Raw genomic sequence first — 23645 nt, 5'->3', positions numbered from 1 at the left:
TAAGCACTCAGAATTTCAAACAGAAGGCCACGCACGCAGGACGCACTGCCACCAACCATGGCATGTGACTTCAGATAATCGTTCAATGTGGAATGTGCAATGCCGCCACTGGGAATGCACTATGCAGCAAAAAAAGAAGAAGAGAAGAAAAAAAGAAAGGAGGTAGAGCTCGTCATGTGAACGTGACGAGGTCCCTCGGCTCCAGTATGGTAGAAGGCAGGGAAGGAATGTCGCTTGCAGATGCTCATCGAGGCAAAGGGGGAGAGTGTCTCATTAGACAGTGACGCTCGCCTTGGACAGTGACGCACACCAACGATACTGCAATGGATCACATCGCTGAAAAATCTGAAACAATGCAGACACACTCCATATCACGGTACATGCTCAGGCACAGCCTGTTTCACATTTTTTGTGGTTAAAATGATGGAGGCATTGTGGACATGCAACAGTGACACACTCTCTATTTATGTGCAAGGCCCCATGGCAAGATATGCCAAACTGGGTTGTAGAGGTTCTGTGTAACTAGCGGTGAGTGATAATGGAGGAGCTTTATTTTTTTCAGTTTCAGTATCAAAAATGGGGATTTTTGCTGACGTCCTGTGATGAATTTGGTCACATTCAAACGTAAAATTTTGCACCAAGGCTTTTTCATACCTGCATTATAGAAATAAGGCACCAGTGAGCCGAATTTCATTGCTGCTTACCATGCACCTTAATGTTGCAGCAGCTGTTACTTGTCGAGGAGTGCTACCGCTGAACTCAATCTTTACTTATTATTTATGGGTGCTATTGTTTATGGGTTTTGACAGCTGTCGTACCTGGAAGCAGAGCAGCACCTCAGGGACTGGACCATCATGGCCCATTTGGGAAAGCATGAAAATCAGGTGACACATCCTGCACTGAAGCTGGAGCAGTGTCGCCAGCGACAGCTTAAGGTGCAGATGGAGCAGCTGACCTCCAGGAAGGCCTACAGGGCACCTAACTCACAGGCAAGTGCTGGACTCGCCAATTAAACCTCTACCATTTCAAAATCAATTCAGAGCTTTGGGTTTTTGGCATTGCCATTGAAGGCATTGATAGACTAAGCGAATGGTTGCAGCGTGCTGCTTTCATGTAGTGTACTCTCTGTTCATCTCCAGGGATCTTGACGTGTGCAGTGTAAAATTTATTGCTTGCACTGAAGTGCCAGACTGAGCAAGTCTGTGAGGTACCTCACTTAGAAAAAAAAGAGGGAAAAAAAAAAAGGCAAGCCATCCAATTATCCAGACATCTGTAGTCTATGGCAGGTTCAGTACAGCAGTTATGCAAGACCTTTTGAGCCATGAATAAATTTAAATTTATTCATTGAGCGAGGACGATTCTAGTTCAAGTCATCCTCGCTTGTGAAGATAGCACTTAATGGTGGCAGATTGGCGACGAGTGCAATCCCCCCGCCCTGGATGTGGCAGAGGTGGCGCACCACCAGGAGGAGCCATAGAGTCTATCGGAAGTCTTCGGTTCGTGCAGCCCAGCTCGCCAGGTGTAAGGTATGGACGGCGGGATGTTGGCACGTGGGATGTTGTGGGGTGAGGAGAGGGCGCGTGGACATGCCCAGTACTTGTGTACTGCATTAGGATGCTACCACAGACCTGGCAGATGGGGTCGCCTATTCTACGCTAAATGCAATGAATGGTTGCATCATTAGAGACAGCGAGGGCCTGTGATTGCTGGATGAGAGATGCTTCTGCACGTGGAAAGAGGTATGAGGGAGTTGGTAGGAGCATGTGGATTCGCATCCTCTGAGTCAAGTGCGTTATTGCTTGCAGTGCTCAGCTTGGCAAGCTTTAGGGGAGTAGACTTCTGGCCATCATAGTGGGATGCTCAGTACGTACGTCGACGCAGGCTAGCGAATGAACTTGCTCATTGCCTTCTATCCCGGGATGGCCAGGAATCCATTACAAGAGGACTCGGAGATTTAGATGAGATGACATGTGTATGTTTAAGGGAGCATGAAGGAGAGAGGGAAAGAAATTTAGCGAAAGATTTTGGAGTGCGTCTTGGCTGTCGGATCGTATAGTAATTGTTTCTGTGTCATGTGCATCATGCAGATTGTGTCTGCAATGGCCTGCATTTCTGCATCTATGGCAGTGGGAACATTTATATAAGAAGTTGAGAATTAATATGTTCAGCCCACTACTGCCGTAACCATTCACTCAGGTGTATGGGCAGAATCTACATACTAGTATGTGGTGTGCGGCGGTGTGGTGAGATGGGTGGTGCGGGCCTGTCGGTGGCCCTGGTGAATATTGGTGTTCTCGTTCTGAGGACTTAAGTACATCAATCCGTCAAAGGTGGAATCCGTCGACATCAATTGGTCAAAGGTGGAAAGTGTGCAATCTCTCATACCTAAGTCGACCCAGAATGGCTTGATCCTGCATAGATGTGGTGAGTTGGTGATGTTGTGCTTGGTGACGTGCTTGGTTTTCGTCTTCTAGTGCATTGTGCAGTGGTGTGGCTTGTATGTCACTCATTCGTACATATCGGAGAGCACCTAGTTCTATCCGCTGGCACTTGCAGAACATGGCCTGTAGTTTCGCAAGCTGTGCACGCCTAGGGTTCATATATGAAAAGAATACATTACACAAGGAAAAACAGTGGTTTCCATTAATTTTCACAATTCATGTTCTTTCAGGCCTGACTTGCACTTAGTTGCCCGCGTAATCATGTGCAGAACCTGGTGGATTTACTCTATTAGGTTTTCATAGACTCCTTGCAACTAGTACCGACTTGTTGTCATTAGAATCCTAGGGCATAGATTGAGCATTGATGTGGGATTGGTTGGTATCTAGTTAGCTTAATCAGATAATTTTTTTTTCGGCATTTCTGTGATGGGAGTTTAACACAACTGGGCACTCGGATTTCTTTAGGGAGCATTGTAGACCTAGGTTTTTGGCAAATGTACTGATAGTATCGGGCCCATCCTACAAGGTTGACTCCTGCTCTCCGGAGTTACCTGTAGTGCGCCGGAGAGAAATGTTTTCGGCATAGATGGCGTGATTAAGATAGGGGATTTTGTCAAGCTCAAGCAGTAATTCTCACATAACCAAGTTAAACAGCATAGGTGAAAGTGTTGCATCTTGTGGAGTGCCACGGTGAACCGGGAGATGTTTGCCTGGCTCAAGTATGCGAATGTTGCTCTCTGAAAGGGAATTCTGTACGTAACAGAGCATGCGAGTACCTGGTTTTGTTTTAGCGAGGCTATTAAGCATGGCGGAGTAGAGTACATATCAGAAGCTTTTTAATGTCAAACCCTATGTTCATGCGAAGCTGCACCGAGCTTCAATTGGAGTAAGCAGCCTCACGAGGGCGATGTCCTGTGTACTCACGTGGTGCCTATATCCGATTAGTGTAACAGGAATTTGGTCGGTAGTTTCAAGGTGCATTCCAAACAAGATTGGACCATTCTTTCGATGAGTTTTCCTACGCAGGATGTTGTCATGGAAATTGGGTGGAGGTTGCTTGGAGTGTTAGGTGGTTTTCCACCCTTAGGCAACATGGGGACATGTGGCTCCTTCCATGCTACAGGAAGTTTGCCTGCTTCCCGTATCTTGTTAATAATGTCTAGGAGATGTTCATGTTGTTTGTCTGGTAGGTTGTGAAGCATGCTACATGTGATTTTATCGATCCCAAGAGCAGTGCTATGCCTTAACTGTACCATGGCGCACTTAAGTTTGCTTAGGGGAAATGGAGAGCCTATTCCTAGCTTCAAGGAATTGTTTACCGGGGTTAAATAAAAAGGAGGTTAATTAAACTCGGGGAAGAATGAGTCACCAATGACCTGAGCTAATTCATTTATTGGACAGTCTATTTGAAGCTGGTATTGCTGGAGTGTGTGCCGCGGTTTAGGATGATCCATCAATGCACAAAAAAGAAACCTCACCATAGTGTGTAACTGCCCATTTAAAGAGACACTAAAGGCTAAGTCGACTTGGACTGTCAAAATACCATTCCAGAAACCTCTCTGTGTTTGTTTTGTGCCAAGAAAAGACATATTTTATGAGAAAATTAATCTGATTGGTCAGCATACCTTTAGCGCAATTCGAATCACCCGTCCCCGAGTGGGGAGTGGTGATGTTGCATACGCCATCACTGCCCTTTAGTGCCGTCTGTGAGTAAAACGACGCTGACAGACAGCGCTACAGTTTTATGCGCAAAACACAAACATGCGGTCATGGACAAACCGAGCCAAGACAGAGCGTTAGATTCACCGCTGCAGCTGCTTGCCGATGCACGCACACGGCATCAGGGCGCCGAACGCGATTGCTTCTCTATTGCAATGTTTTTTTTTTTTTCTTTTTCAAAATTTTGGGGTGCCAAGTTTGGGGTGCGGCCTTACACGAGTTTATATGTTATTGTGCATGCACATCAAGTTTCTGTGCATTTAGATACCAACAGTGTGTTGGATCTGCAGATTCTTTCGTTCGTCTGCTGTCTCCAGCTATATTTATTTATTTATTTATTTATTTATTTATTTATTTATTTATTTATTTATTTATTTATTTATTTGTTATACCTCAGGGCCAAAGGCATTACAGAGGGAACTGATTTTGAACAGTAAACAAGAAACAACAATGTTTGGAGTAGGTTAAAGTGTGTACAAGAAAATGTAGCCGTTAACACAATTTTAGCTAATGAATATTGACTGAAAACATAAACTATTTATACAATGTTAGCTAATGCTTGGTATTAAAGGCTGTGTATCACCTGGCAACGAACATTAGCCTCATCTGTTGTTTACTTTTCTACCGATGCAGTATGAAGAACTTGCCCAGCAAATGCGCCACTGCGCCTCCTCACTGGCAAGTGCTGAGCGGGTGGAGTCGGTGCTAGAGGGCCTGTGTACTGCCTGGCGAGACGCACGGGCTCCAGCTGCTGACGTCTCGCCATGGCTGACGGCTCTTGAGGCCTTCTGCAGCCAGCTTCGTCACGAGCACTCATCCTTTCGTGACCTGTGCTACCCTTTCTTGTCCGGATTGGCGCAGGTCAGCTTGCAGCTAAGATTTGACATTGATTGCTTGATTGATTGATTGATCGATCGAATCGATTATTGTCCTCTGCACAAATTTATTTCAGAGCTTTAGGCTTTATGCCTCCATACGAGCTTCCGCCGTTCCTACCTGTACACACACATACAAACTTAGTAGGTGTTCACTGTAATTGCCGCAGTTGATCGCCCAAGAAGCCAAAGTCCACTTCACATGTGCTGATGTCCGTTGAGCATGTGTGCGTTATTGCATGCCCAGTCTTCTTGCAGCTACGAACGTATCAAGGGCGAGCTACCTGCTATGGCATGCTGCTCGGCACTGCCGCTGCCTTCAGCCCGCCTTGTCAGAAGTAGCCGACCAAAGTTGCAACCAAAGTTTCGACAACAAAAGTGACGGCACAGATGGCACGGGCAACACTCAAATGGCGGTAACTTAGTTCGTGGTCGCCATGTTTACGGCACGCAGATCTGTTCGAAAAATCGAATGAAACACTGTATGGCGATTCCAAATTTCAATCGACATTATACATTAGTTCTGTGGATTTGGTGGCAGTGCCCTGGGAAATTGCAAATAAACGAGCGGGTCTGAAAATTTTGTCGGTGACTTACTTTCCTCCTATGTAGGTTTTCTTTTTCTTTTTTTTGTGCGTGCGTGTGTGTGTTACTCTGTCTGCTTCCTGTGAAGACAGTGGGTTCCGGGATATTACCCTTCCCACATTTGTAAATTGAAATGGATGCATGCAACCCTGGTCGCATGCTTCGATTCTCAGATGCGCACTACTGCTTGGTCTATATGTTTGGCACGTGTGCAGCTGTTTTGGTTATAGTGCAGTACTGCTTATAGTGCGGATATTTGCAGCTCCGTTGATTTACGCTATAAGCTGTCTGTGCTGTACAAGCCTTCAGTGCAGTCAGTATAAATGGCTGTGCCTTGTCACTTTCACTATAGCTGTGGCATCCATGACAGTATTTTAGGAGCATGGGCATTTATCGTTATTAAATGCTGCTTTTTTGCTCTGATTACTAACCAGCTAAGTTTGTTCTCAGATGAAAAACCCTCTCTTTAGTTCCGTTCTGCAAGATGCAAACATGTTTCATTTGTGTCATGTGTTTATGGTAGAGATCAGTCTCATGGTATTTCTAACCTTCTCCTTATTTTATCTTTTTTTTTCCTTCCCCGCAGTTGACACATGGCATTCGAATGCTTGCTGTGTTGGCAACCTCCAAGTGCAAGGTTTCAAGTGTGGGTATCAGGGCTGCACATGCTCTTTCAGGCCTTTGCTGTGGCTTTTCAGTTGTTTGTGTAGCAGCATACGTGATGCTTGTGGGGTGCTCTGCAGGAGGGCTCACACCTGCTGGAGCAGTCATTGGCCTTTCCATCTGCCCTGCCGCCTCACCGCCTGTCGGCACTGCTCTCAAGCCCACAGCTTATGGCTCTTATTACGAATAGGCGCCACCAGTTCCTCTTGCTTCGATCTGCACTACAGGAGCTTGTCTCTGGCCAGAAGCAGGACCATTGTAGTGCAGTTGATTGGCTAAAGGTAGGTTGTGCTTGTGGACATGCTGAGTAGAAGCAGGGTGAACATGATGAAGTGACTACAAACCAATCTTTTATTAACATGCTTCGTTACAACTCTTGATATTCTCAAGACTGGGAACCCTTAAATATTTTTATAGTGCATAAAAACATTGAGCTTTGTCTTATGCTAAGCTAAGTGGGTTTTCTTTGGACCTCTGGATACAAAGTCTGTGCTGTCTGAAAGTCAAGCCAATCCAGTTATGTCGACAGCTTTGCATACCTGCCAACTCTCCCAAATTGTCCGGGAGCCTCCCGAATTTTTCTCGCATCTCCAGATTGTACGGACGCGACCTCAAATCTTCCGAAAAGTGGCCGCCACTTTTTTTTTTTTTTTTCTTTACGGCCTGTAATATAACCATGCGGAAAAGCGGCGCGGGAGCAGTTCGTCACCAGCATGCACCGTGAATCGTGGTAGCGGTCGCTGGCACCACCACGAACGCGACCAGCCGACGGGCGCTGCCATATTTGATTTTCCGGATTGGCTCGTCTCTAGTTGGGTCGAGTGTTTTTAGCAATCCAGTCGTTATATGACCGTGAGTGCGCTAGGCTCCAGTTGGCTTTGTCAGGTTGTTGAGTGAACTACTCTTTGTTTCCCTGAGTTTAGTTAGAACGATCGATGGCACTTTCAAAAGCCAAGAATAAGTACAGTCGCACCGGTGTATAAGACACAGATGTTCGTTCGGTAAGCGATTTGAAAAAAATTACAGTGACGTTTCACTCGGTGAACGTGGATCACGCGCAAGCGTATGAGTGGCATAATTATATATTGTTACTCCAGGCGCATTTCTGCCGCCATGGCTGCCGCGATGATCCGTATCAAGTCCAAGGGCAATCACATTGTCCCCGCGCTCTGTATGCTGTATGTGCGAGTGAAAGCCTGCAACGGTGAGCCGAATCGCGCACAAGGGAGGAAAGCGGGAAGGCGCGCTAGTGCGGAAGGGGTGGGGGAGGCTTGTAATTGGGTAGCAACTGCGTAGTTTGCGCAGCGGCGCGTGCTGTATCTTGATAGTGATGTGCAGATGCGACAACTTCGTGGTCGGTCGACTCGCGGTCGTCCTGCCGCCACCTTGCGTTGCTGCTCCGTCCTCTCACGGCAGCTCGGGAACTCGATCACGAAAAGAACCCAGCACCTCGATATCGCGGACAGAAGCTGGAGCAGTTAAGTCAACTAGCGCGTGTCGCGTGGCCATAACATCGAATCTGCTTTTGATGGCAGTTTATCGGAAAAAAAAAAACACCATATGTCGCACCGTTCTATAAGACACACCAACGAAAAATTCAGAAAAAAAACCACATCTTATGCACCAGGAAAATACGGTACTTGCAAGTATTTCTGAGATCATACACGACTGAATTTCTGTGCTTTGTCACTTTGTGGAGTCGTGACAAGTATGGACTCTGTACCATGTGCACCGTTTCGCACCGCGGCACTATGTTTTTTTTGGGGGGGGGGGGGGGGGCAGGATGTAAACTTTTTTGACCCCACTCCCTCTCGCGCGGCGGTCTCCCGAATTTTCATGTTGCGAGGTTGGCAGGTATGGCTTTGTTGTGGATGGCAGTGGTTTGGGTTTAGTTAAGCCCTTTTTTTTTTCTCGTCTTATTATTATTATTAGTAGTAGCAGTAGTAGTAGTAGTAGTAGTAGTAGTAGTAGTAGTAGTGTGCCAAAACCAAAAAAGTTTGCTCGTCGTTGAAGACGTTGTTTTGTTCCCGAGCTGTCAAACATAATGTTTCTTTGTTCATTGAAGGTGCTTTGTCAGGCACTTGAAAGTCCTTAGAATCCCTTGAAATTTTTCCACAAGATAATGACCAAACACCACATCTGATAGGTGTCGTGCTTGGTCTGTGGTTGATCTTAAAATTGCTGAAGGCCAATTTTAGGAATGAAATAACGGAAGTTTGTCCCATAGAAGTGCACAGGTGCAGGCTGGGACCTTCTGTCGGGATCATATTAACCAGAAAATCGAATTAACTCAAGTCGAATTAATGGAAGGCGACTGTATTACTGCCTGTGCATGTCACTCATCCTCTGACTGAAATACTCCATTCCTTTCTTTGTGATAAGAACAGAAGCAGTGCTAATGCAGCTACCATATTTTTCCACTTATAACCCACCACCACATATAACCAGCACCCAAAATTACAACAATCCTGAAGGAATAAAAATATATTCGGTGAAAATAACTGCATAAAACAACGCTCAAATCCGTGCAAAAACAGTCTCCATTCGTGGATGCATGACTCGTTCATCTTGTGTCTTCCGCCAGTGGCTCTGTTCCCCCATTCTTCGGCGATGTTGATAAAGCTGGATTCACTCGCTGGATGTTACACGGATGAATCAGTCATGTGATATGCGATGTGAATCGGATCACTTCGCAGTTAGTATTCACATGAGAGAGGGCGACAGTGCGGATGAAGCAGTTCTTGCATGGGCAACAACAGTGGAGTAAACGCGACTGAGCCAAAAATCCCAATGATGATTTGGCCCAGTGCCATATTGCAAAGTGCTTCTTCGTCTGGACTGAGAAAGCGCCGGGGAAACGGATGACGTACGAGTTTGCCAACGTTGCGTGCACAATTTGCTAACTGTGAACGCAAAATGGCGCCCAGTAAAGAGTAGTAGAATAGGCGACCACTGAAAGAAAGGAGAAGACAGCTTCAACATGCAAGTGTGGCGAAAGGGTGCAGTTCCCTAGGAGATGACGAAACTGAATGGCTGGAAAACCTTGCCTTGAACTGCGCAAAAATACTGTCACCTTTATTCTTGATTCTGAATTCCTCGAAGACCAATCTGTTTGATTCGGATTTAAACAGCACATGCTATCAAAAAGCGGGCCACACTGACGTCTTCAGTAGTGATCATCTAACAGCATTACCAGTATCCCGAAGCATGTGGTCATGGTTTGTCTTGTAGGCAGCTCGTCCTGTGCTCGGCCAGCTGCTGTCATCCTGGCTGCTCAATGAAGAAGAGGAGCGGGAGAAGAAGGAGCGGGAGCAGAGCCTCTTCCAGTATCGCACTCATGCTGGTGAGGAGAGCCAGGAAGTGTTGGATGATCAGCAGCGCCAGGCTCTCTTCCCTAGCTACACACAGGTGAGCTTTTCCAAAATCCCGGCTATCCGCTGTCATCTGCACATTTCAGACAATTACTGTAGCTGCATGAATATAAGGTCAGATTTTAATGTGAAATTAGCATAGTGACAAAGCCCATCACTTTTATTCGAAACCATGCTGCAAATAGAAGGTGAGATTTCTTGCTTCTTTTTTTCCAATTTTTGTGCTTCAATACGTGGTGAGCTCAACCACTAAGCTTCGGAATTCTGCTGAAAACACATGCTATTAATGTCTTCAGAGGTTTATACATCATATTGCAAAGGTTCGATAGTTGGCACCATGTTTGCATCTGGGCTATTAGAGGCATGTATGTGCTGGCTGACACGACTGAAAAGAGAGTATAGGTACGAAGGTCACCTACACACACTTAAACACCCCAAAAAGCGATGTTCTTTATTTCTGTGTTATCAAAAGAAAGAAAAAAAATGTCTACAGCCATGCATCAGGAGAAAGCTTGCGATAGCAATGGAGCAAGAGCATAATGAAAGTAGCAAAGGCACATGCTGTCATCTTTCCGCAATCCACCTTATACCACAATGCAGTCCAGTTGCAACATAGACCAAATGGGATCTGTCTCAGTAAATGTGCATGCATTCCTTTCAGGGCAGCACATAGTAGTAGCTTGGTGGGGCAGCCACGAAACAATATTTATTATTTATTTATTTATTTATTTATTTATTTATTTATTTATTTATTTATTTATTTATTTACTTATTTATTTATACAAATACTTACAACACCAAAATTTGGCAATCTATGAGGGAAACAGTATGAATAAAGTACAAAACTAAGTGCGATCAAGAGAGGTTTATGAACAATATTGTTTGAATAGTGCAGGTGATCAGTTTTCATGTAGAAACACCTGTGCTTACAGCAGTGTCATTGCACTCGGTTTTACACCAAACTAGTCTTGAGCCTATATGTTAAAGCAGCATCGCAGACAGGACAATTAGTCTTTGCTAGCACCTTTAGGAATTTTCGCTTACAAGCAAAAATTCCTACCGTTCAAATCGATGGGTCACATACAAGTCTGCTTCATCTATCACTCCTTTTCACTTATGTTATACTTTGGCTCTCTTCGCCTGCTGTGATGACACAGCGCAACAGAATGAAGCTGCATCAATTAGGCCCTTTTCAAGCTCTGGTTACTTTAATCTGATGACAAGATTATTACAAGTGCCTTGACATGTACAGTGGCAGTGTCAGCTGTGGTGTAGTTCCTGCCCAAAAAAAAAGAGAGAAAAAGAAGGTGGCAGATAGCCACATAAATATCTTAATAAGCATCACTGTGTTCTGGCATCCTGCTCTGCATGCCATATTAGCTCAGCATCTTTGCAACTCCACTCGGGGAGTTAAAAAAATTACACCTGTCTTCTAGGGATGGGCGAATAGTGAATTTGAGGTTCGAATGAATTCGAGGCGAATAGCGATTTGATCGAATAATTTCGAATCGAATAGATCGAATAGTATATATCACATATTACAGTAAAACCTAGTTAATTCGAATTTCACGGGACCGAAAAAAGAAATGCCTGAATTAACCGCATGCCGAATTATCAGGGTATCCAGAAAACAATGAGCAAATGCTTACTACGTCAGCACGCTTTTATTAGTGGAATGGATGAGCAAATTGTTTTGCTATTTTGCACAAAAGCAGTGCGGAAACTGCAATTCTTGTCATCTCGTGACTGATTGGCTCACGCAGCGGCGATCGAGGCCTCACGACTTCCTTCGCAGCACGGCCGCGGTGAGCACCATCATTTGCGACACGCTTTGCACTACCGCGCGCACATCCCGATTTTTTTTGCACCAGTAAACTGATCGCCAACAGATTGCACGTCCTAACCGGCGCTCTTCATCCTTAATAGCTTTAATTAATGATCTATTATCAATTAGCTATTCATTGGCTATCGCAAGGTATTCGCCACGTATTTGGGCTAGGCTAAGCACTACCAAGTCATCCCCAGGATTTTCCGGAATTTATTGATTATTGATCGATTATCAATTAGCTATTGATTGACTATCGATGAATGACTAAGCTTAAGTAATTCCAATTAACCATGCTTAGCTAGACTTAGCCAGGCTCAGCTTCGCTAGTTCACAGGGGTATGTGCCATTGCACTTGCACCCTTACTGCACTACCGCCAGGATCGGCCCACATTTTTTGTTCGCGACGGATGGACTAACGCCGGCTTAAACAGCTCCGCTGTTAAAAACGCTGTTTAGCTCACTTAAGAACTTCTAGATATCGCCGTTACCGAACTCTGCAAGTCGTGCGCAAAACCCATGTAGGCAAGCATCATTAGGGCACGAAAGTTTCAGTGCCGCATTTCAAACCTGTCTGCAACAGGTATACAAATCCTATTATGCTGTCGCTAAGCAAACATGACGTTGCAGTAACTGAGATGCACGTGTGCAAAAATAGTAACGCAAAACGACCGCGTACATCAGCATGTACTACATACAAAGCTCGAACAAATATGATACTCAACGCATAATCAGCAGGCAACAACCGAAACGAAAGAGCAGCTGGCACTTTTCAACGTTCGCCTCGCATGCTGCAATGAACAGCCAATTTAATTTCTTAAATTACATGACGAATTTTTCTTGGTGGTGGAGTCGCAGAGATGTCTGGGAAGCTCGTGCGCAGTACTCAATGAGCGGGGACTGCAGTGGTGTGGTTGACCAGTTGACTACAACCAAGATGGTGGCAGTACTACTTCCGGAAAACGGGTGCATGCGCAGATCGGTCGGTGGGATCGGTCTATTGTCCATCTGCCTAGTGCTACAGGTATAGAGATGCCTGTTGCACTCAAAAAGTCCCTGTCGAGAACAATGTCCCAACATTGGTCTGGCACACACAGGAAGCGCTGGTTGCAGGCTGCTCGTAGCCTACTGTATCTTGCACTTTAGGGATGTGTTAGACTGGGACCAACCTATTGCCAGGTGTAGTGCACGCGCCTGTGTCCTGAGCTTAGCACCTGTCTCCTCTGCTACCTTTGCCCCCAACAGTCCAAGTAAGCTCATGCTTGAGCCTCTAGTCTTCCCGATCGGCAATTCCAAGAGGAGGTCCTTCCTGCTGGATGAAACCGTTACTTACAGCGCATTCATGTAGGTGCCCCGGGGTGGAACCTACTGCCTTCTGTTTCCTGAACACTGTGATTGGAAATGCCCGATTACGTTGCATTAGTTCGCAGGAGGGCAGGCCGATACGCTGACCTGTGCGAAAATCGCAAGCTAGGTGACCCACAGCTCCGCAGCGACAGCAGGTAAATCCCCTGGAGTTGCACTGGTGGTATCCCTGTGAAAGCGCTGTGAAAGATGGCCTTATAGCACGAGGGGTCAGTCCATGCAGCTGGTCTCGATGGTAGGATGGCTGTATCGCTGCGGGATTTAACGGCCAGTAGGATGCCGCCAGTGGAGACTAAAACAGCGCGACAGCCACAGCCATAAACACTGGGCTGTGTTCCGGGCGGGGCAGTCGCGTTCACAGCCGACTGGAAGGCAAGGTCCCTCGCCGCTTGGTCTCTTGGAGGCGGCGGCGGCTTGTACTGCAACCACCTCTAAGCGTACTCCATGAGGCCGTCAGTTGCCTTAGCCAACTCTGCGAGATTAGAAAACTTTGCTTTCTACCAAGTCTTGGAGTTGCGGGTGCATTTGCCACAGCACACGGTCAACCTTTTCTGATTCTGAAACTTAGCTGCCATTCCTGTCATAATAGGCCGCGATCGTGTGAATAAATTTTTAAAATTTTATTCTGAGTGCTACATAAAAAGCTCAAGTTCTTGTTTCAAGCGGTGCTTCGTGTCAATAGAACAGAATTTCGCAATGAAGGCTGCGGTAAAATCCTCCCATGATGCAAACATGGTCATGAAGCGCCACCACGACTTTGGGCTGCCCTCCAGAGCAGCGGGCACAATGTGGGTAAGTCTTTTGTCGGCGGCAAAACCGGTGACCAAACATACTGTCTCCAGCCAGTCCAAGAACTCCTCAAGGCACTGAGTGTTGTTAAATCTGCTGTATTTTGGGAGCTGACCTCCAGCGGAGCAGCGTCGCCTTACAGTTGAACCGCCACCGCTGCTGTCACAGAACCTGCCGGCACTGCCTCAGCCGCCATCAGCCTTTGTCCAACTGTTGCCGCGATTTGCTCACATTGCATGGCGGATCTGTTTGTCTACACCAGCAGATGCTGCAACAACTCTTCAAGCACGTTCACCGCCTCCATGATTACGTCCATGTCGATCCTGGATGAGTATTCACTTGTTACGAATGACGACAGGCCGACACGTTTGTCGCAAACATTCCCAACACGCATTGCGTGACCCGAGTCTTCCTTTCTCGCCGAAAGTCCCTTGATAATTTGAAAGTACTGCCACTTTTTGAACTCGGCCACTGTGGTGCGATCTTCTCGCCGCTTGCGCGTCCCCTCCACAGGAACCAGTCTTGCGCCCGTTTTTCTGCACGATGATTGGTCTCCTTGCCATTTCCCTTTGAAATGCGCGGATCTTGCATTTTGCTTGTGTTTTTCTTTTTCGTTGGCACCATTTTTCTTCTTGGCTCGGCTGACTCGACGCAGCGAACGTTCCACGCTGCGTTTTCTGTGGTGTTGTGCTAGCACTATGCTACGCTGTAGCGCATATAACTGCATCAAGAAGCCTGAAGATGGTTATGCAGTTTTTATGATACCACAAGAAAAGCGTGAAGGCTTGCACAAGAAGCAGTGGCTGCACAACATTGGCCAAAAGAACTTTGTTGCGACAAAGAACAGTGTTTATTGCTCGTATCAAAGCATCCCCTAATGCTGCATTTTTAAAAAATTATTCTTCTGGCCTGCTCATCAGCGTTTTTGCTGCGACAATTTGTACTTTGTATAAAAGTGGGGTTGTCCTCAGTATGCTGAATATTCTACTGGGACTCCATCACCTCGCACGTCGTCAACTGTGATTCAGCCGGAAATGCAGCGCTATAGGTTCTGCTTTCCGCTGTGAACAATTATGTGCTAACATACAGCCTCACGATTGCACTTTTCGTGATTGTTCAGAACCATTGCCTGTTTTACTGAAAATCAAAATAGCGTCTTGTAGAGGAGCTTTCTTTCCAGCTTACTTGAATGTGTGCGTCAGTCACTTTGATACAGTGAATGCAGGCCCTGAAATATATAATTGCAAGTATACCTGTGGTATTGCCGGTGATGAGCGCTAGCTAGTCCACATTGTGTTTTTTCAGTTCTTGAATTTGCTTTGAATTGGGCTGCCATGCATGCATGAGTGGGTGATGATTAATATTTGGTTTTCTCACGGATACAGGTAGTGTGCAGGGGGTGTTGACATGATCATGCACGCTTGCTCGCACTGAAATTGCGCAACCATCCTATTCACTTTAGAGACCACAGCACAAAAGCTAGAGCTCACCTTAAAGCCCCTTTTACATCATTATGCCCCATTCATACAGCTTTAAGAAGAAACCAACCTCCTCATAAACGTTACCTTCAGCATTCTCGGTGCTGTTATCACCATTTTACAAATTTTCCTACACCACTGGGGCGTGCAACGGGGCGCGCAACTGCCGTAAAATCACACGCGTCCTTCGAATGCTGCGGCCCGTCTACGGGAGCCAAGGAGAGAAAGCATGCCGTGCGCAACGCACTCAGCGGGAGTGCACCGCTGGGAGGATAGTGTCACTACTTTTAAATCATCAAGGAGCTTTACTATCGCTGCCACACTTCGGAAGCCACCTGGTCCTTCCCCTGGTAACTACAGTCAGCATGCACACGCGGCCTCTGAGAACTGCACCTCGCCTTGGCTCACTTGAAACTCTCGGTCCGCTTACGCCGCCACTCTCCTCACAATGAGTCAGACCCAAAGCTCCACAACCGGAGTGAAAAGCACCAGTGTCACAAGCACACTGGCGAGTGAGGAAGCTTTGAAACTTAAAGGAAGTATGTTACAGCTAGATTTGACTTGCTTGAGTTTTTTATTCACATGGCGAACTAGTGTTGCATGTGACTGACATGACTTTTATTTTGATGTGTAGGATTGGTTGTATTCGAGTCTTGCAATCTTGCCTGCTACAGGAGTTTGAAGACAATGAAGATGGACCTTCACAGACCGAGAACGTATTGCCAGTGGCACAAGCAATCGCCTTCAGTGGCAGTGAAGCACTGGAAGTGTGGCAAGCTTACTGCCTGCTTGCTGACCCCAACACAAATCAAAAGAAAGCTGACTGCCTGGATGCTTTGATGATGCGCTACGAGGCACTGCGTAGCACTTTGCAGCAGCATGGAGCTCACCTGGGTAAGGTGGCGATTTGCTTTCTGTTTTGTTTCATTGGGGATCTTGGATGCAAGCCCATATTAATTTATTTTCTTGAAAGGGAATACTTTTGTCATCCATCTGTTATCAGATGTGTGGTAAAAAAGTATAGATTTCTTGAACCTTCCTCCCCCTTGCAGATTTCTGCAGAACTGATTTGCCGATTCTTGTGAACCTGGTGTTGTGGGGCTAGGGTACAAGACCAGTAGAAACTCTTCCACCTCTCCAATCTGTATTTGTCATACATTTGTTTTTTTATTTATTTATTCATATTACCCCACAGGCTCCAGTGGAGCATTGCGTAGGGGGGGTTACAGAAAAAAGCCAATAAATACTCAACAATCATTCTAAGATCATTCTCGATAATCATTCTGTTAATCAACTAGCCCAGCAAAAACTGCGTTAGTGTTTCCTTGGTCTATTCAGAGCACTCAGAGGCGCTCTGAGAGTGTGCAACCAAGAATCTGTGGAGTTCCAGTTTTGTGACTGTTATTTTGTGCTGTTATCCTGCATGCCTTGTGTGTCAGCCGTGTTTGTTTCCAATTGAAGCAGTTCTGATGTGTTCCTGCTTCTGACTTGAGCGGCTGAGCATTCAGCTAGGGGGCGCGCTTTCTCTGGCTCTGATTTAGAACAGTCTCGCTTCCATGTGATTTGAGTTCTTGTGTGATAGAAACCAATTGCATGTACCATTACTGTCACTTCTCTGCTCTGAGGTTACATTGGACCTTTCCAACTGGCGTGCCATCTGGCACGTTTTGTCTAATTCTGATGCCTTTATACCTGCAGATTCAACACTAGATGTGGCCCTACAAGGCTGCCATCTGGTCTCTTGTTGGTCATTGGAGTTGGGCCTAAACACAGCTCCCCTGGAGCAGGAAGTTCTGGTGGAAGGTAAACAAGTGAAAAAGGGTCACCATTCAGGCCACCAGATTGACCTCTACCATGATGCTGATCTGCAAGAGACATGTCAGTGCGAGGGCCCCTTGCGCCGCTTGGTGACAAGGATTCAGGACCTTCTGGTGGAGTTCCCTGGGCACCCAGGTTTGACTAAGGTGTGCTTCTACTCAATGTGGCATGCGTGTTACAAATGGACCGAGGTAACTGTGCAGTGGAAATGCTCTGCTTATAAGCAAATCTAACCTCCTGAGCTTGTGCATTCAGGGAAGGATGTGGGGACACAAAACTCTAAAAATTACATTATTGTCATCACAGTAACGCCACCACACATTAAGTAAATGAGTTCAACAGGAATTCGAAAAACAGGCATTCTAAGGGCCCAAACTTTCATTATTTTGATTCTAAACTTGGTCTTTGCCAGATTGTTCGAACATGGCGCACGCGTTCCAATGAGACAGACGTTGTCACTAAGGGGGTCGCCATTAAAGTCACCATATTGCAGTTAACCCAATATTGTGACCATAATAGCGATCCCCTTAGTGACAATGTCTGTCTCATTGGAGCTTAGGGCACAGTGAATGTGTTGAACATATGTCATCTCCTATCGAAAACGCCTATTTCCAGCCTGCCCTAAGAGGATTCTCAAGCAATAACCATAGCTCACAATGTCTGATTATTGTATCTACCGTATTCTAACAAGTGCTTTAATGAGTGCAGTGCAATTGAACACGAAACCAAAACCGCCTTCGCAGCATTGTATGCTTTACTGCATAACACGGAATGTATATACCGTGCAATGAAGCTGACTTTAGGAAACCGACCACCATTGTGCACCGCATATTAGACCCTTGCCCATATCTATTACTGAAAGATTGGATGCGCTTTAGATTTCTACTTTGTTTAGGAGCTTTAATCTCATTTCTATGTTAGTTTTCTACTTCGGACATGTATAAAGTGGGTGCTGGTTTGATTCGGGGGCATGTTAGATTAGGGCAAATACTGCCAAATGAAACGGTGGTGTGTTTTGGTGTTTTTTCTGCATTTTGTTTCATTCATCCCGCCGGATAATTCAATCACTTTCGCCGGTCCTGTAAAAGTCGAATCAATGGAAGTTGACTGTACTTATTAGCTTAAAGTTAATACATATCTAGGTGTTGTACAAGGACAAAGCAGTCATGATCAAGTATGTTCTAATTTACCATTGAAACCCATGTGGTCATGGCTATGCACTGGAATCAAGTGAAGTGAGTTCTCATGTGAGGTCAGTCAGTTTCAGTCAATTTCGTCGGCCTAATTCAGTCAATTTCGTCGGTCCTGCCAGGGCCGAATTAAATGTCAACTGTATTTATCTTTAATTAAGAGTATTTGCCGTAGTGCATAATGACAAAAATAGAGCACATAAAATCATATAAAAGTGTGCAGCTCTGCTTTGTACAGAAATTGATGTTATTGCTATCCACAACCTGAGTGTAGGAAAGGTTGCCTGTACAAATCCCTCTGAAAGCTAACTTCATAGTTGAAAATTTTTGTGCTGGTCCAGAGACCAAACCTGAATGGAGCATTTTGCCATTTGAGGCTACACCATCTGGTTTCATAACTGCTCCTACTGCTCTGTCCGTCGCTATTAATGCAGTGAAATGTGGTGATTTTATTTACTATGCAGAGGTTATAAGGTCTCATTGTGTGCATTTTTTTTTTTTTTTCTTCAGTTGAGACAAGTGTGCAACCGCGTGCTGGACCTGCCCGTGTCATCACCAGTAATGAAAGTGCTTCAAGGACTGGAAATACTGCTTGCATTGGGACAGGTAAACATAAGATCATCATCATCATCATCATCATCAGCCTCTATTTATGTCCACTGCAGGACAAAGGCCTCTCCCTGCGATCTCCAATTACCCCTGTCTTGCGCTAGCTGATTCCAACTTGCGCGTGCAAATTTCCTAACTTCATCACCCCACCTATTTTCTACCGTTCTCGACTACGCTTCCTTTCTCTTGGTACCCATTCTGTAACTTTAATGGTCCACTGGTTATCAATCCTACGCACCAAAATTTTAAAATATGCAAATGTCGCGTATTGGGGCAGAACATAGTTAATGTTCTGTCTTGCCGCGTTATGGCGACAAGAAAGGAGACTCAGGCATGGCAGCATTGTTTGTGTACGGCGGCAGAGAAAAAAAAAAGAATTTCTTGCATTCACAGAGGGTGTCAGCACTTGCTGGGCAACATAGAGTTGAAAAATTGACGTGTTTTTTAAACATATCGACGGCGGCGTAAATATACGACATCGACCATATGGGACTTGTTCGCGGCACCGTATTTACGTCTTTGACCCTCAAAGAGTTAACAATATATGTAATTATCTTTTGCAAATGTGCAAAGGAGATGTTTCTGAAAACTTCGCGTTAATCATTATTTGTAAACATCTGTGGAAATGTTATAAAAATCCCCTTGCATGGTTGACTTTTCACTCCTAACAAGCTACAGTTTTCAATACTGATTGAGCCATGGCAAATATGCGAAACGTGAGAGCATGCTTGCAGAAGGTGTAGAGCATTAGGTGTCTAGTGCCACCTTGTGCAATATTCTTTGCATGTACATTTTCATGCTCCTGCTAGCTTTGAGCTTTCTGTTTACAGGCATTTAGTTCACATTAGTAGCTGCATTGTTGATTATGATTGCTGATAGTATTTTTGCTCCTCTTGCAGGACTGGGAAAAAGGGGCTCACAGGAAGATTTCCATTGCCCCCGAGCTGAATGCACTTACCCACTTTGTGGTGCGGTGGCGCAAAATGGAGTTGCAGTAAGTGCTGCTAGCCGAGTACTGCTTATTCAGGTCTCACCTGTGTGCACTGAAAAAGACAGAGAGAAAGGGCTAAAAGGTGTACTCCAGTAGGTGCTGGGGAGCTACTTTTACAATCAGTTATTGTTGTACAGTGTACAATGTAACCATTTGTAGTGCAGAACTGGCTACAACGCGGCCTTTTCTGACTCCCGTTTGCCTTCCCATAGAACTCCATGTATACGCATACGGCTTCCGCGAAAAAATCCTGCCGAGAAGTGCGGTAGCGAGCACGCTTTTCAACGAGGTGTGCCTGCCGATGGTAGAGGGGAGCAACGAGTGCGATGCGGAGAAGCAGAACGAGATGCGGGGTGAATAAACGAACGAACGAACGAAAATAGAAAAAAGAAGGATGATGCAGCACGATGCGAGCGTGCGGTGGTTGCCTAGGCGACAGAGAAGCCTTTTGCTTCGCTCCTTATCAGCGGTGCGCTTTGCAGTTTCTGTGCACCCGTCGCGATGTATATCTTGGAAGTGCAGATATCATGCATCATATCATTTAGTTAGGAACTATTAGGCTTTATGTGCACTTATGAGCTTCCACCGTCGTACTAGTGTGCGCGCGCGCATACAAACTTGGTAGACATATTGTAGTAGTTGCCGTGGCTGATCGCCCGAGGAACCAAACTCCGCTTCACACGCATTGCTGTCAGTTCAGCCCTTGCATGTGATCGCATGCGTAGTCTCTATGTAATCGTCTTTGCAGTGTGGCCATGGCACAAGACCCAACTCTTCATTTGAGACATGCTTCTCAATACCGGGTGCACATCACAATTATTTTTTTTTTGCCAGTGAGCTGGTCGGCAGCAGAGTGTATGTCCATCGCGATGTAGCCAGTGGGCTTGATGCCAGTGGGCGGGCTCTCGGTAGAATCACTCTTCATCCTCGACAGCTTCCTCTGTGTTTGTGACATCCCATGTTTATTGCACTGAGTAAAAACAAAACTACTGCTTGCCGCAACTGCTGCGTACAAAACTATGGTTGCTATTGATGCTTTCATGGATGGCGACTGCATATTTTTGAAGACGCCCGGCCAACGCGTAAACCGGGTCATAACAAAACTACTGTTTGGTGCAACCGCTGCAACTGAAACTGAGGTCACTATTGCCACGATCATGATAGATCTAAAGGCATGCGGACAACGTGGTGTCAGGCATGGCGGTAAATGCAAGAATAAAGGCTATAAAGCACAAAAAGTAGGTATGGGCGAATAGTGAATTTGAGGTTCGAAGCGAATTCTAAGCGAATAGTGATTTGGTCGAATAATTTCGAATCGAATAGTTCGAATAGTATATATCACATATTACAGTAAAACCTAGTTAATTCGAATTTCATGGGACAGAAAAAAAAATGTTATAATTAACCGAATTATCAGGGTATCCAGAAAACAATAAGCAAATGCTTACTACATCAGCACGATTTTATTTGTGTAATGGATGAGCAAATCCTCTTGCTATTTTTCACAAAAGCAGTGTGGCAGCTGCAATTCTCGTTATCTCATGACTGATTGGCTCTCGCAGCGGCGATCGAGGCCTCGTGACTTCGTTCGCAGAACCGCCGCGGCACGCGCCATCATTTGCGACACGCTTTGCACTACCACGCGCACATCCCGATTATTTTTTCGCCAGTAAGCTGACCGCCAACAGATCGCACGTCCATCACGATGTAGCTGGTGCTCTTCATCCTCGACAGCTTTGCACCGAGTCAAACCGAAACAACTGTTTGTCGCAACCACGGCCACTATCGACGCGATTATGAACGGCGACTTTGTGGTACAGCGTAGAGCTCTGCATGGGCCGGGCCGTCCGAAGCGTTTTTTTGGCGGGCTCGAGCCGGGCCCGGGCTTAAAGACACGGGCCCGGGCCGGGCTCGCGCTTGAGGCCGCGGGCCCGGGCCGGACTCGGGCTTGAAGCCATGGGCCCGGGCCAGACTCGGGCCCGCTCATTAAAGGACCTAAGTAGGCCTTCGAGCACACGCAACCGTTATGCATTGCATGGTTCAATGCATTCTGTGCCAAGCTGAAGTGACATGTGCAAAATGACTATCATCATCATCATCAGCCTATATTTATGTCCATTGCAGGACGAAGGCCTCTCCCTGCGATCTCCCATTAGCCCTGTCTTGCAATAGGTGATTCCAATTTGCGCCTGCGAATTTTCTAACTTCATCACGCCACCTAGTTTTCTGCCGTCCTCGACTGCGCTTCCCTTCTCTTCGTATCCATTCTGTAGCTCTAATGGTCCATCAGTTATCCATCCTACGTAATACATGGCCTGCCCAGCTTCATTTTTTCCGCTTAATGTCAACTAGAATATTGATTATCCCCGTTCTCTGATCCACACCGCTCTCTTGACTGTATATCTTATCGGATGAATGTATATCTTATCGAAGAAAATAGTAAAACAGACGATGTTCTCATTTTAACAGCCGAGCTGTTTCAGCCGGGCGCAATGTGTCTGCTGAATCCAAAAAAGTGTGCCGATCCTGGTAGCAGTGTAGAAAGGGTCCAAGCGCAATGGCACATACACCTGTGAACTGTGAGCCTGGATAAGTCTAGCTAAGTATGGTGGGGACTACTTAAACTTAGTCAGTCATCGATAGGCAATTGATAGCCAATCAATAGCTAGTCGATAATCGATCAATAACCAATAAATTCCGGAAACTTCTGTGGGTGACTTGGTAGTGCTTAGCCTAGCCCAAATACGTGGCCAATATCTTGCGATGGACAATCGAAAGCCAATCAATAGCTAATCGATAATCAATCAATTATAAATAAATTACGGGGAATGCTGGGGATGACTTGGTAGTGCTTAGCCTAGACCAAAAGCCAGGACTAGCTAGGTACCCATCAGCTCCGCTGTCTCTTTAGCATTGCGCCGGCAGTGCAAGCTACGCTATTTTTATTTTCCACAAAAACAAACATTGTTTCCGCATAAGGAAAAATAAATTATACAAAGAACCACTCCTCAAACCATTTCCATGTTACCGCTTTTGCGATGGCACTATTACCAGTGTCGATACTATTGCATTATTTTAGCGCTAAGGCCAGTTACTTTTGTGCTTCAATGCATAAAACAGCGTTTTCCTCAAAAAGTTAACTGGAACGGCCATTCATTTCGTCGGACACTTTGAAAATTAATATCTCGAAACTGGTTCGGTCCTGAGAATTCATTCGAAGTGGATAGTATCGCCTTGCGAACTCAGCGGCTATAATTCGTAGATTGAAAGATGTGCCGTAAAATGAATAATTAAAAAGTTAATTAACATAATTATGTTAAATATTCAATTAGGTGTTTTGACCATCCATTAGGCCATCCGCGTCAGAATTAGCTTGGAACTACATAATACAATTATCCTCCTTAGAGCGTCGTCGCATTAATGCGAACAGAAGAAATCCTGAGATATGGTCAATTCCATACTTCAGAACACTCTATAAGCATCAGTCGTTAATACATAACCTACCATTCACTTTGAACAAATACAAAAATGTCGATAATTTCAGCAAGAAAGAACTCAGCCCATACGTTGGTGGCTTGTAATATGTCTGATGTGATTATTATTCTGCCTTCGTGTATGGCTCTGAGTATACTGTATAATGTACATCCTGTTTCTTTTTCTTAGCAAATGTTAATCTTGGAAAATTCAGTCTCATACTATGTTGTATAGCTGGTGTTGCGTTGTTTTGTGTAGCTAGTATTGCTATTGTATATTTTATATAGGCTGATGATGATGATGATGATTGCTATTGTAGTGTTGTTTAAAATGCATTCTGTTAAAACTTTTCCCAATTCTCTTAACTCGCCGTGACGGAAATATTCTCTGTTTTTCCGTTCATAGATATTTCGTCCGTGAGGAATTCCAGCGACAGCTGGAAATATATGTGA

The 23645-nt window shown here is 45.4% G+C and overlaps 1 protein-coding gene across 1 annotated transcript in view; it reads left to right on the top strand.

Annotated features, from left to right (window-relative positions):
* Window positions 1-23645, top strand: part of LOC119461954 (midasin-like) — a 268647-nt gene that overhangs the window by 179194 nt on the left and 65808 nt on the right. The window contains 9 exon segments of the mRNA XM_049672349.1: window positions 810-989; window positions 4794-5021; window positions 6207-6266; window positions 6364-6564; window positions 9515-9691; window positions 15786-16005; window positions 16810-17075; window positions 18630-18725; window positions 19628-19722. Of these exon segments, the coding sequence (XP_049528306.1) occupies window positions 810-989; window positions 4794-5021; window positions 6207-6266; window positions 6364-6564; window positions 9515-9691; window positions 15786-16005; window positions 16810-17075; window positions 18630-18725; window positions 19628-19722 (1523 nt within the window).

The sequence above is a fragment of the Dermacentor silvarum genome, chromosome 8, assembly GCF_013339745.2.
Source record: "Dermacentor silvarum isolate Dsil-2018 chromosome 8, BIME_Dsil_1.4, whole genome shotgun sequence".
In the NCBI taxonomy this organism is placed as follows: Eukaryota; Metazoa; Arthropoda; class Arachnida; order Ixodida; family Ixodidae; genus Dermacentor; species Dermacentor silvarum.
Note: the sequence above shows the minus strand (reverse complement) of the source record. Positions and strands in the feature narration are given on the sequence as shown.